The following is a 13181-nucleotide window of genomic DNA, read 5'->3' as shown; positions in this document are numbered from 1 at the left end:
CCTGGGGACGCCCCGTCCCCCCCCCCGCGCTGGTATTTACTGCCCACACCTGTGTCAGCAATGCAGCATACGTGGTGGGATGGGGGCAGGGACATAGGATGGAACCTTCTTCCTATGTGATCATCTGCACAAACCTAACTCACCAGCAGGAACAATGGTGACCTCTTGGAGAAGACAAAGTTTTTCTGGACTCTACAACTAAGAATGTGATTGGCTGAGACCTGCTGGAGAGGAATGTTCTGAGCACAGAGAAGAGGCCATGGCACGTGGGACTGAGAGAGGAAGAGAGAATGATGATGGTAGCTGAAGGATCCTGACCTCAATGCCTATCCCTACTGACCCCCCTCCAAACGCCCTCTCCATTTCCCTCCATTGTAATTAGAATGTATGTATATTCCTATTTGTAAATAAACAGCCCCAACACTTATTTAACCCCTTCGTGGCATTGGCAACAAACAGCAACATTGGCAACAAACTGTTTGAGATTAACTCCATTACAAAGACTAGAGGCCACCACCTAAAGTTGGTGGAGAAAAAATTCCAGCACAATGGGCGAAGGGAGTTCTTTACAGTCAGAGCGGTTAGGTCTGGAACTCACTGCCATCGGCCGTCATCTCAGCTAAGAGTGTAGATTTGTTCAAGAAACGTTTGGACAATTTCTTGAGGGAGCGTAATATCCGGGGGTACCAGTATCCCTAAGAACGAGATGATGCGTGGACCTATATGGGTTGGACTTGATGGACGTATGTCTTTCTTCAACCCCAAATACTATGTAACTATGTGACGGGAGACGTACACTGTACAGGGCCAGTTATTTGCGGCTCTGCAATGCTGGTAATCGCTGAGAATCGCCGGTTACCATTCATTAATGGATGGATCAGTATTGAGGCATTCATGAATGAAAGAGTTAAGCTTTTTCAGACACCCGATCCCCTTCAGGAATGGGGGTGTCTGAGAGTGAGAGCAGAGAGGCATTTGCAGCTCTTGCCGTCACTCTGACAGCTGCTATAGATCGGGAAATCCCCATGTATACCGGCTTTCTTTTTTTTGCTATACTATAAGCAATAGAAACATTTTGATACATGTCTCTATTGCTGAAAACAATGTTGCAGTTTTTTTTGATCATTGTTGGAACGATCAGAAAACCTTTAGTGGCATCTGATCCTGAAATGCTGAAGGATCAGTGTCACTAACGTTATTATTGGCTGTTCTTAAAGTGACATGAAAGGATAAAAAAAAATGTCCCTCCCTCCAATGTTAATGTTACCTTAAATGATGTCTCTTATTCCGATCTTCCTCTTCTTCCCGGATGTTTTCATCTGTCCCTCCAGCGCTGCGGCGGCTCTCCGATCCAGCGCTGACACCTCTCTGCTAGCAGCCACTTCCGATCCAGCGGTGTCTGCATGCGGGTGCACGCGTTCATAAATTTAGCTTGCGTTTCTGCTCCTCTCCCGGCCGAGAATCCGAATTGCGCCCGCCCCAAGATGCTTTGCGGCCGCCGGAGCAGTTTCGTTTTCTCGGACGTGAGCGCGCAACCGAAACAAGGAAAGTGTTAAGAGTTGTTAAAGCGTTAAAACTTTTTGCCTATATCTACTGCTAATGTTGTAAACAAATAAATGAATGCCAAACCAGCAGATCCCCTGGGACTCCCTAACAGGGCCTGTGACGGACCCCCGTACTCAGGATGAGTATGTCCTCCGCTGTATTCTTCCTTGCTCAGGAGATCTTGCAACCTGAAGATCCTTAGCTCCCAGTTTCCCCAGTCACTGGTCGGGACACGAGTGTAGGTGAAACAAACTGATTTATTGAGCAACTGCACAAACTTTTATACAGCAAGTGATGAGATCAGATTATAATCCCATCACATCCCCCCTCCCCTCCCAGACAATCGGTCTGCTCAACACCACAGGGCTTCCCTGCTAACGAGCTCCAGACAGCCATAGCAGAGCCTGGCCAGAATGTCATTGTTCTGAGCTCCTTCAGAGTACAATGGGAGATAACGAGGGATGGTGCTGATAGTCTTTTCATAACCAGGTCACACAGTATAACATAATTACACATAACACCAATACACATTTAACTCCTAAACCGATCACCATGTCGTCACAGGGCCATCCTGCAGATAAGGGAATTTAAGGCCCGAGTTGGGAAGTGCCAACCTATTGGTTCATATGTCGCCCATAGCCATACTGTGCTGTGTTGCGATATATCTTAGTGGACTTTTTCAGACACGCATAGATTTGCAATAGAGACGGAGGTTTTGTTTGTTGATAGAAAGCTGGGTTCATACAATGGAAGGGGCCACCTAAACAGACCGAACTGGTTTTTCACAATGGTGTAGCTTGTCCTGTATTGATTCGTATCACAATGGGATGGTGATCGTAAACAGTCACACCTAGCCTGGTCAAGACTCAAATCAAATCTGGACTACTGATGGCAATTTATGGTACAATGCTGCCACCTAGAGGTGGGAAAGTGAAATGCATTGTATTGCATTTTCTTAAAAGTGAAAGGGGGGCAGGTCGCTTCCAAGTGTGTTTCTCTCAATAAAAAGCCAGTAGCTGAGGAGCACCGCACTTCACCAGACCAGGGCTTCACAGGAGGGGGACAGTACGAGGGGGCTTCACAAAGACAAGAGGACTTGCTTCAAGACCAGGACATACTGTACAAAGGATTTAGCAGAGACTGCAACGAGAAGCCATTTGTAGGCCAAGAAGTCCTGTTCATCACGGAATTTTTGGAGTCTGCAGCCTGAGCTAAGTACATTTTCAGTGTTTCCCCTCCTAGAAATCATACATGTACTAGAAGAAAGTGTAGTGGGTGCATGTGAATGTTTGTAGCAGCCTGTCTTGTTTATGTATTTGTTTGTTTTTTCCTGTAACTAAGTTAGTACACGCAGCATTTTCGCCAAGTAAAGCACTTTTAAATGCTACTGGGTCAGTTTCCTTGAGGTTTACTGCAAGAACAGACAACAAATAGAAATTAAAGTTTTGCCAAGCTTTACAGCTGGGCTCATCCTTGAGATAAGCTTGACGTCTCTGGGATTTGTAGTCCAGAGCATTACATGTGCGAATGTGCAAATGCCCAAAAACGACCAAATGACGTAAACATCAGACCTGTTATGTAGAAGCATTAAATTCAAGTCGGTGGAATCATTAGTAACACCCAGGAAAGCATTCTGCGGCGCGCGGCAATAATGTTTCACAGCAGCCAAAAGGGATACAAAATGTTACATTAGACGATGAAAACCAGATAATAAATAACAATGTCCTAAACTCAGCACCTCGTATGTACTAAGCAGGCCACTCATCAATAAACATAAAATCATCTAAATAAGGAAATAGTACTCCCTCAGGAAGTTACCCGACCAACCATTAAACTGGTAGACCTCGGGGGTTAAAAACTCCCGCTCATATGGGCAAAAGGCAAAAATAAAAAATAAAAACAGATCTGATTGCAGAATTGGCTAAGGCCTTGTTCACACCAAATGCAGAGCAGATCCGGTCAGGTTTCTGCACACGCACGCTAGTCTTTTAGATGCGTTTTTGACTAAAAAATTATTGAAAGAATTTTTGAAAGTTTAAAATGGGCTTACAGTGCGTTCCAGGCATTTGCATGCATTTTTGATGCGTTTGCAGATCCAGAGCAGGTAAAATAGGGCCTGCTGCAGTTTTTTCACCTGCTCTGGAACTGCACGCTGCGATGTGAACTGGAGCAAAAGATACCATTGGAATACATTGGACGCAGTTTTGATCCGATCTGCACCTGCTCCTCGCTTGTTGTGAACAAGGCCTAACTGGGTCGATTGACCAAACAATCTCAGCACAAGCAGATCCTGATAAATGTAAGACAGGAATCCTACCAAGAATAGGCCGGCAAGAAGTAAATGACAAAAGGTGAATTAACCCGACACTTTTATTTTTATTTATTTATGAGGCGCACCGAGAAGTGATCACTGAAAATCAACAAATAGAGAAACCATAAAAGGAACCGGCAATCCTCCCTTCATACGTGTCTGAGACCATTCAGAAACACAACATCGAGCCGCCATTCTACAGACATTACAATCTACAACCTGGAATATTTCATTCACAAAAAGGAAGTAAAAAAACATCCTCAGAAAAGACATTAATATAAGCTGACAGATTGGTCGGTTTGGGCACGTAGGTCATCAGACAGCATTGTTTTTCAGGAACGCTGAACTCAGCGCCTTTTGGTGAACGCTCTCCACCAATCAGTGTCTTGCAAAAGCAGACTTCTGAAAACAATAGGCTACGATTAGAAATTGTGAAGCGTCATGGAGAAGCAGGAAGAATGGCCGGTATCCGAGGCTATCTCTCTATATACTGAGCCTAGGGTGACGGGAGGACGCTAGTTTGTGTCATCCTGTTACCCTGAGGAGAACTATGGGGGAAAGCCCTGACCTCATAGTTCTCCTTTAACTTGAGCCAAATTTACCTAACGCTCACCACACGCATCACAATCTGATTGTACAATCTTCTCTAGATCAATTTTTACCAACTATTCCGTGCAAGGGTCTGCCTGACTGGATACAGATTGATGGCATAGATGAGGAAGGTTCTCATACTACACTGTCTTGTAAATCCAAAGTCATTAAGATAAAGCAAGGAGGGAATGCGCATGAAAGGGAAGCACCGGAGACATGAGGGTAAAGGGAAGGGGTGGCTAAAGGCTGACTGACAGACTACACCTTACAAAGGGAGGATAGTGACACAGAGGGAGAATGACCCAGAGCAACAGACAGTGAATACAGATAGATTCCCGGCCCTCAGACCTCAGCTCACCCCTTTCTTGTGATGAAGTGAGGGTCCAGGTGGAGAGAGGCCCCTCCTCCGACGCTCTGGCGATCAGGCCAGGATAGCAGCATGAGGTCCGCTGCCCACCCCGCTCACTGTGACAGGAACACTGGCGCTGTGGATGTCTGATGGAGAGTTGGGCTTCCTTGGCCTTTCCTGGTAGCTCCTCCCCCCCTCCGGCCTGTGTCCTACATCCCTAGTCTCTGAAAAGTCCTAGTGGCAGCCCGGTCCCAGTGGTGATGTGACTCAGGCACTTCTGGTCCGGCCTCACAATCCTCCGCCCGGCAATCTCTTGGAGAGTGATGACCTCGCAGACAAAAATATTGACCACGCAGCACTGCAATGCTCAGATCCTCCCTAGTCACAGATGACAGTCCTAATGCTGCTCCTAAAGCTCCCGCTACAAATCCCAGACCGCCTGCAGGTAAATGAAGAGTTTTCACAGCTGACCTCAGGTATAGGCCCCAATGCTGTACACAGGGTGAGGCTGGCTCATCAGTAATGAGAGGCGCAGGGGCCACAGATGAAATGGAAGAGGCAGCTGTAGTCAGGAATAGTTAAAATGTCTGAGCCGGTCCCCCCCATCAGGAGAATCCGCCCTCTGAAGTCACGCTGAAGTAAATGATCCATTCCGGGCTGTGAGCAGGTGAAAAGATCCTAAAGGGAGACTGAAGATAATCCAGAGGTGAGTCCAGCTGGCAGTCCTGAGGTAACTGCTGACCCCGCCCACTGACAGGAGTGACTATAGAGGGGAAAGGTTACATTCATTGGTCAGCTGTTTTCCCGCCAAAACTCTGTCACCAATCCTGTGCTCAGCTGACTGAAGGTCTGCCCAGCAACTGAGGTAAATCTTCCTAGCAACAGCAGGCAGCTTGTAACCTGAAAGACAAAACAGAAAGAACCAGCAAAACCGCCCCAGAGAGACAGGTACATGACAGTCACCCCCACACCTCTATTTAATATAAATAGTTAAGAAAAAAAATACACATGGGTGACAGGGGCCCCAATCTCATGGGGCCACTTTTCTTATTTTGCTTTCGTGGCCTAACCTGAGGAGACACATCGCTGTTCACCTAAAAAAATAGCAGCCTAGCTATTATTTATTCCATTGCTGTCTGTTGTTTTCTGAGGGCGGCCGTGCAGGAAGAATACTTTGCCTGTGATGTTCCTGCAGCTTCCTGCCAAGTGGTCTCCGGTGATGAGGAAGGTGGGGTGCCTTAGATTCCCTGAGATCTGGTGAGATTACAGATGAGATTTCCCAGCAATTTCCCAGAACCCCACGGGGACTTCTCTCAGATCATCTCCCTCATTCTCAGGGCTTTGTGGGGTGTTATAAGTATGGAAGGGGGTCACATGTCTGCCCATTGCCAAAGCCCGGCCTTGGCAGCTGGGTGGACTAGCTGGGTCTAGGCGTGACTGATGACCATCCGGGACACTCGGCAACAATGACAAGGCCGTGTTCACTCTGCGAGACGTTTCTCAAGGCTGCAGTTCCTCTGAGCTCCACAAGGTGGTGACCTCACGTATACCAAGGCAGGAAGTCTCTATGACAGGAACTGATGTCAGGTGCAGACAGGAAGTGATGTCAGGTACAGACAGGAAGTTCCGGGTGAGATGAATTAGGAGGCCGTATAAAGGAGACATTGCCGGAACTGGCAGCAGAGGAGGTAAAGAGATATTATTTTGACATTTATACCCGTCATGTCCGTCCTCCATAGTCGCTGTGATGTCATTTATCTCCAAGAGATGCTGCTACTCACATACAGACATCCCAACCTGCAAAACCTTATTTCAGGGAGGTGCCCTTCTCATTTCAGGGAGGTACCTTCTCTGTTTTTTATTTTGACAGCGGCCGTCGGCCACCGTCAGAATAAAAAAAACCTAAATAGCAGGGGAATGAATAGCTAGGCTGCTATTGGTTATTTCAAATTGCAATAGCCAATAGCAGGCTCGCTCTTGTACACACCCACTGCTGCTGTCAATCAGCAGAGGAGCACCTCAGGTCCACCTCTGCTGATTGACAGCAGCAGCATATAATGTTAATAATCACAAAAAAATACAAATAAAATAAAAAGATTAATTAATAATAACATAAAAAAATTATATAATAACAATAAAATGCTATGATATCTACTAAATATATATATATACACACACACACAAACATAGTAGATATTATAGCATTTCATTATTATTAATTATATTCTTTTATATTATTATTAATTACATTATGTTTTTATTTTATTTGTGATTATTAACACTACAGCATATGACAAGAAATACGGTTACAGGCACTTGTGTAAAGGTGGCTGTGCTCTTTGTGTGTGATGAATTGCAGCGCAGGGAGCTCCCCTCCACAGCTCAGCCAGCAGCCAAAATTAGGAATTGTGCCACTCACCCTCCCTGCCCCCTCCACAGGCGTCTTCTATCGCCTCCCCCCGGCACTGTTATTTACATGACAAGGTGTCTGCTGAGCTAGCTCTGGGACCTTTGTCTCCAGCCAATCACAGGCTGCCCTGCCGTGCCTAAACCCCTCCCACTCACCAGCCACGAACATTTTTTTTCTCTTACAACTTAAACTTTATTCATACTCAGCAGAAGCCGAACTAGTGAGCGCAGCAGACCCGGAAAGGTTTCAATCCTTTCCGGGATAAAATGTCTCTCTTGCGGTCGTCCGGGAGCCGCTATCTAATAGCGGGAGACTCCCGGAACCTCCGGGAGACTTAGGATGTCTGCACATATATAGTGTGGAAACGTATATATTAATCCATTCAGGATCAAATCTTTTACCCGTTTATGAGGTCAGAACATTGTCTTCATTTTGGAGATGTGTCACCTGAGCAGTCTCTTGTATTAGGGATGAGATTCAGATTCGGGTTGTACAGAAATTTGACGCCAATTTCCCAGATTAAAATTTTTGGTCAAATTTGCCTACCGGAGAGGTGAGGAGGATTCTGGGAGGTCACATGACATCACTCTTATCTCTATTAATAAAACACAGACCTGACTGGACAGGTGAGGAGGAGTCTGGGAGGTCAGATGACATCTCTCTAATAATTAGGCAGAGACCAGACTGCGCACTATGGTGGTCCAATATACTACATTTAATCACCACGGTGACATGTGCACCAAAGCAGAACATCTTCAATCCCTTTTTTACCATAGCTGCTAATAAAATTAGCCAATCCCCAATTGTAATCATGCCTGGTCTAAAGACGCCTGCTCAGATCTAGAGAGCTCCCATCCGGCCGGGAGGTGGTTAAAGGGGTACCCTGATGTGAATAAGCCCCCCTGCCTGCACCCCCACAACCAATGCCCAGTGCGACTGCTGATCTGTCTCCATTACCATCTCCTTCCACCACTGATGGTCTGCCATCCATTACCATCTCCTTCCACCACTGCTGGCCCGCCATCCATTATCATCTACTGCCACCACTGCTGGCCCGCCATCCATTACCATCTCCTGCCACCACTGCTGGCCTGCTATCCATTATCATCTCCTGCCATCACTGCTGGTCTGTCTCCAGTAACATCTGCTGCTGACCTGCCATCCATTACCATCTCCTCATACTTTTGGACCTTTCTGTTGCCTTTGACAAGGTTGACCATCTGCTTCTCCTTAACAAACCCCAATCCCTTGGCCTCCAAGACTCTGCTCTCTCTGTCTCAGTGCACCTTCAGTGTCACCTACAACTCTTCCTCCTCCTCTCTTCTTCCTCTTTCCGGGGGAGTCCCCCAAAGCTCTGTCCTTGGGCCCCTTCTATTCTCCATCTACACCTCCTCCCTGGGTCAGTTAATAACCTCCCATGGCGTCCAATACCATCTCTATGCCAATGACACCCAAATCTATCTCTCCGCTCCTCAGCTCACCCCCTCTGTCTCTTCACCTATCTCTAATCTACTCTACATACTGACATATCATCATGGATGTCACACCTCTTCCTCCAACTCAATCTCTCCAACACTCCTAATATTTCCTCCTCTCCGTGTCCCCTCCCCCGACTTCTCCATCACAATCAACAGAACTACAATCTACCCCCATCATACCAGGGTGCTCGGAGTAATCCTTTATTCTGAACTCTCCTTTCATCCCCACATCCAATCACCATCCAAATCTTGCCGACTCAACCTCCCAAACATTTCCATGATTCGCCCATTTTAAACAAACAAAACCGCAAAGCTTCTAATTCTCTCCCTTGTATTCTCTCCTCCACCACTGTAACTCCCAACTTGTTGGCCGACCACTAAACAGGCTCCTCCCCCCTTCACTCTATCATGAATGCTGCTGCCAGACTCATCCACCTCACCAACTGCTCAGTGTCTGCTGCCCCTCTCTGCCAATCCCTCCACTGGCTCCCCTCCCCCCCCCCTCTCTGCCAATCCCTCCACTGGCTCCCCTCCCCCCCCCCTCTCTGCCAATCCCTCCACTGGCTCCCCTCCCCCCCCCCTCTCTGCCAATCCCTCCACTGGCTCCCCTCCCCCCCCCCTCTCTGCCAATCCCTCCACTGGCTCCCCTCCCCCCCCCCTCTCTGCCAATCCCTCCACTGGCTCCCCTCCCCCCCCCCTCTCTGCCAATCCCTCCACTGGCTCCCCTCCCCCCCCCCTCTCTGCCAATCCCTCCACTGGCTCCCCTCCCCCCCCCCTCTCTGCCAATCCCTCCACTGGCTCCCCTCCCCCCCCCCTCTCTGCCAATCCCTCCACTGGCTCCCCTCCCCCCCCCCTCTCTGCCAATCCCTCCACTGGCTCCCCTCCCCCCCCCCTCTCTGCCAATCCCTCCACTGGCTCCCCTCCCCCCCCCCTCTCTGCCAATCCCTCCACTGGCTCCCCTCCCCCCCCCCTCTCTGCCAATCCCTCCACTGGCTCCCCTCCCCCCCCCCTCTCTGCCAATCCCTCCACTGGCTCCCCTCCCCCCCCCCTCTCTGCCAATCCCTCCACTGGCTCCCCTCCCCCCCCCCTCTCTGCCAATCCCTCCACTGGCTCCCCTCCCCCCCCCCTCTCTGCCAATCCCTCCACTGGCTCCCCTCCCCCCCCCCTCTCTGCCAATCCCTCCACTGGCTCCCCTCCCCCCCCCCTCTCTGCCAATCCCTCCACTGGCTCCCCTCCCCCCCCCCTCTCTGCCAATCCCTCCACTGGCTCCCATCCCCCGCCCCTCTCTGCTAATCCCTTCACTGGCTCCCAATTGCCCAACTAATAAAATTCAGAATACTAAAAACAACATACAAAGCCATCTACAACCCTGCCCCCGACTACATATCCAACCTCCATCTCACAATGTCACCCAAACCATTCTCTCAAGACCTGGTGCTCTCCAGCTCTCTCATCGCCTCCTCTCATGCTCCCGTTCAGGACTTCTCCAGAGTGTCTCCCACCTTATGGAGCTCTCTGCCCCAATCTGTCCGCTTATCCCCTACTCTGTCGACCTTTAGGTGATCCTTGAGAACTCATCTCTTCAGGGAAGCCACTCCCACCTCCACATAATAACTGTCCTTTTCCTTCTTCCACTAACTCAGTCTATACAAATATTACCTTTTGTATCTCTAGCCCCTCCTACTAGATTGTAAGCTCTTACACCAAGTACCCTCCTAACCCTATTGTACTGAAATTGTATTGTAACTGAACTGTCTCCCTCCATTTTGTATTTGTAAACAGCCGTTACATAGATCCTGTATAATAATGTCTCCTGCTGCTGGCCCGCCATCCATTACTATCTACTGCCACCACTTTTGGCCTACCATCCAATAACATCTACTGCCCCCGCTGCTGGCCTGTTACTCATTATCATTTCCTGCTGCTGATCCATTGCTTCCTGTACAATATTCCTGCCTTGTGTCTCTGACATCATCCAAGGAAATTTTTATTTTTATTCAAAAGCCCCTCATCCCTCACACCTCAAATGCGTCCTATTAGAAAGGCTTACATGATGTGCAGCGTGTCTCTGTAATATTTCTGTTTTCTTAGACTTCATCCAATGTAATATTACTTTATGAGTCAAACAATCCCTCATCTCTCCCTCTTCATATCTGGCCTACAACACAGGCATACATGTCACTCTCATAGTCACATAAAATGGAGGTCATCTCCCCGCTGAACAACATGTCCCCCAGAGCAGAGCCCAGCTCCCTTGTATGACAATCCCTTGTCCATGAGCCTTAAAAATGGAGAGAAATTCTTTCCAAGATTCACCTCCTATAGACTTCAGTAGTAAGTTCCATCATCACTAGTCACATGAAGTCACTCTTTTCCCTACTGATACAACACAGACCTGACCGGAGAGGTGAGGAGGATTCTGGGAGGTCACATGACATCACTCCTTTCCCTACTGATACAACACAGACCTGACTTGACTTCTAGCTAAACATAAAACTCTATTATCAGTCTTGTTGGGATGAAAAGTAACAAAGACTGAAACACTTCTCTTTCCAGGAGAACATACTTCTCCAAGCTCCCTCCAGTGCTGCTCATCACCAGAAGCCTAGGCCTGGGGTCACTTGTTCTGTGGTGAAGGGTATACAAGTCTGAATTCCGAACATCTTGTTTATCGGAGATCACATGACCCAGTGCCTAGGCTTCTGGTTGGGTGAAGAGCATGCTCCTCCCAGTCCCCATTGGCTCTGCCTCTTCTGACAGGGCTGTGTAAATGTAGATGTGATCTGGGAGGAGGACCAAAGGCCCTTTGACTGAAGAAGGGGAGGAGTCCCAGCTGGTTGGGACCTCCACAGAGAACATCTGCTCCCTCAGACCTCCTGATCCAGATGGAATGTTGAGTGAAGTCATCTAACCCTCTCATATCTCTCCATCATGTGTTTCTATGTTTCCAGGACACGCCATGGAGAAACCCTCAAAGGATCCTCTGACTTTATCTCCAGGTTGTAAGATGGAAGATGAGGACATCCCAGCAGATTGTGCGGGAGAAGAGACAATGAGCTCAGCTATGGATGGTGGACTTCACAGTGTGGATAGAGCATGGAATCCCTCTGACTCTGAGCAACCTCGTCCTGTGGGGGATGGTGCCGGAATTCAGGGGGAGAAGCCATATTCCTGCTCTGAGTGCGGGAGAAGTTTTGCACTTAAGTGCAATCTTACCACACATCAGAGATTGCACACGGGGGAGAAGCCATATTCCTGCTCCGAGTGTGGGAGAAGTTTTGCACTTAAGTGCAATCTTACCAAACATCAGAGATTACACACGGGCGAGAAACCATATTCCTGTTCTGAGTGCGATAAATGTTTTGCACAAAAGAGTTATCTTATCCAACATCAGGGATTACACATTGCAGAGAAGCCATATTCCTGCTCCGAGTGCGGGAAAAGTTTTCCACTCAAGAGCAATCTTACCAAACATCAGAGATTACACACTGGCGAGAAACCATATTCCTGCCCTGAGTGCGGGAAACATTTTTCACAGAAGGGCCTTCTTTCCAGTCATCAGAGATCGCACACGGGGGAAAAGCCATATTCCTGCTCCAAGTGTGGGAAATGTTTTTCACAGAAGTGTTATCTTATCGAGCATCAGAAAGTACACACAGGTGAGAAGCCATATTCCTGCCCTGAGTGCGGGAAACATTTTTCACAGAAGAGCTCTCTTTCCATTCATCAGAGATTGCACACGGGGGAAAAGCCATATTTCTGCTCTGAGTGCGGGAGATGTTTTTCACGTAAGTGCCATCTTACCAAACATCAGAGATCACACACAGGGGAGAAGCCATATTTCTGCTCTGAGTGCGGGAGATGTTTTTCACTTAAGTGCAATCTTACCAAACATCAGAGATTGCACACGGGGGAGAAGCCATATTCCTGTTCTGAGTGCGAGAAAAGTTTTGCACAAAAGTGTTATCTTATCGAGCATCAGAGATCACACACGGGTGAGAAGCCATATTCCTGCCCTGAGTGTGGGAAATGTTTTTCACAGAAGGGTACTCTTTTCAGTCATCAGAGATTACACAAGGAGGAAAAGCCATATTCCTGACCCGAGTGCGGGAAATGTTTTTCACAGAAGGGCCCTCTATATGCAGATATCAGGTGATTGGACTTTGTGAGGACCCTCATATAACCCCTCCCCCTTTCAGGAAACTTTTTTTTTTGGTAGTGTCCTTAGGTGATGGACGTCTCCGCTCTACTGATGGAGATGTGCGGTAGTTTAGTGACCTTTTGTCTCATCGATTCTTCTCTCAAGTTCTTCTGGCCATGTCCAGCCACCTCGGCTACTTCCCAGATTCCGGATCAGTTACAGTCAGGAGCAGCGGTGGCCATCTTGTGAGCTGGGAGGACAGGCACATAACTGCAGGATCTGAATTCCTCCAACTTCACCTGGGAGCAGACATTGTCTTCCGGGTGCCAGAACCACTACGGGGACCCCGGATCAAC

At 48.2% G+C, this 13181-nt stretch overlaps 1 protein-coding gene across 1 annotated transcript in view; it reads left to right on the top strand.

Annotated features, from left to right (window-relative positions):
• The window catches only part of LOC108802703 (zinc finger protein 665-like), a 14303-nt gene extending 1502 nt beyond the window's left edge, over positions 1 to 12801 (top strand). The window contains exon 2 of the mRNA XM_018574562.1: positions 11906 to 12801. Within this exon, the coding sequence (XP_018430064.1) occupies positions 11906 to 12783 (878 nt within the window). The 3' untranslated portion in view covers positions 12784 to 12801. The remainder of the gene's footprint in view (positions 1 to 11905) is intronic.
• The last annotated feature ends 380 nt before the right edge of the window (positions 12802 to 13181 follow it).

This window comes from Nanorana parkeri, unplaced genomic scaffold, assembly GCF_000935625.1.
Source record: "Nanorana parkeri isolate BGI_ZX_2015 unplaced genomic scaffold, ASM93562v1 scaffold3044, whole genome shotgun sequence".
NCBI lineage: Eukaryota > Metazoa > Chordata > Amphibia > Anura > Dicroglossidae > Nanorana > Nanorana parkeri.
This window is presented reverse-complemented; position numbering and strand designations above follow the sequence as displayed.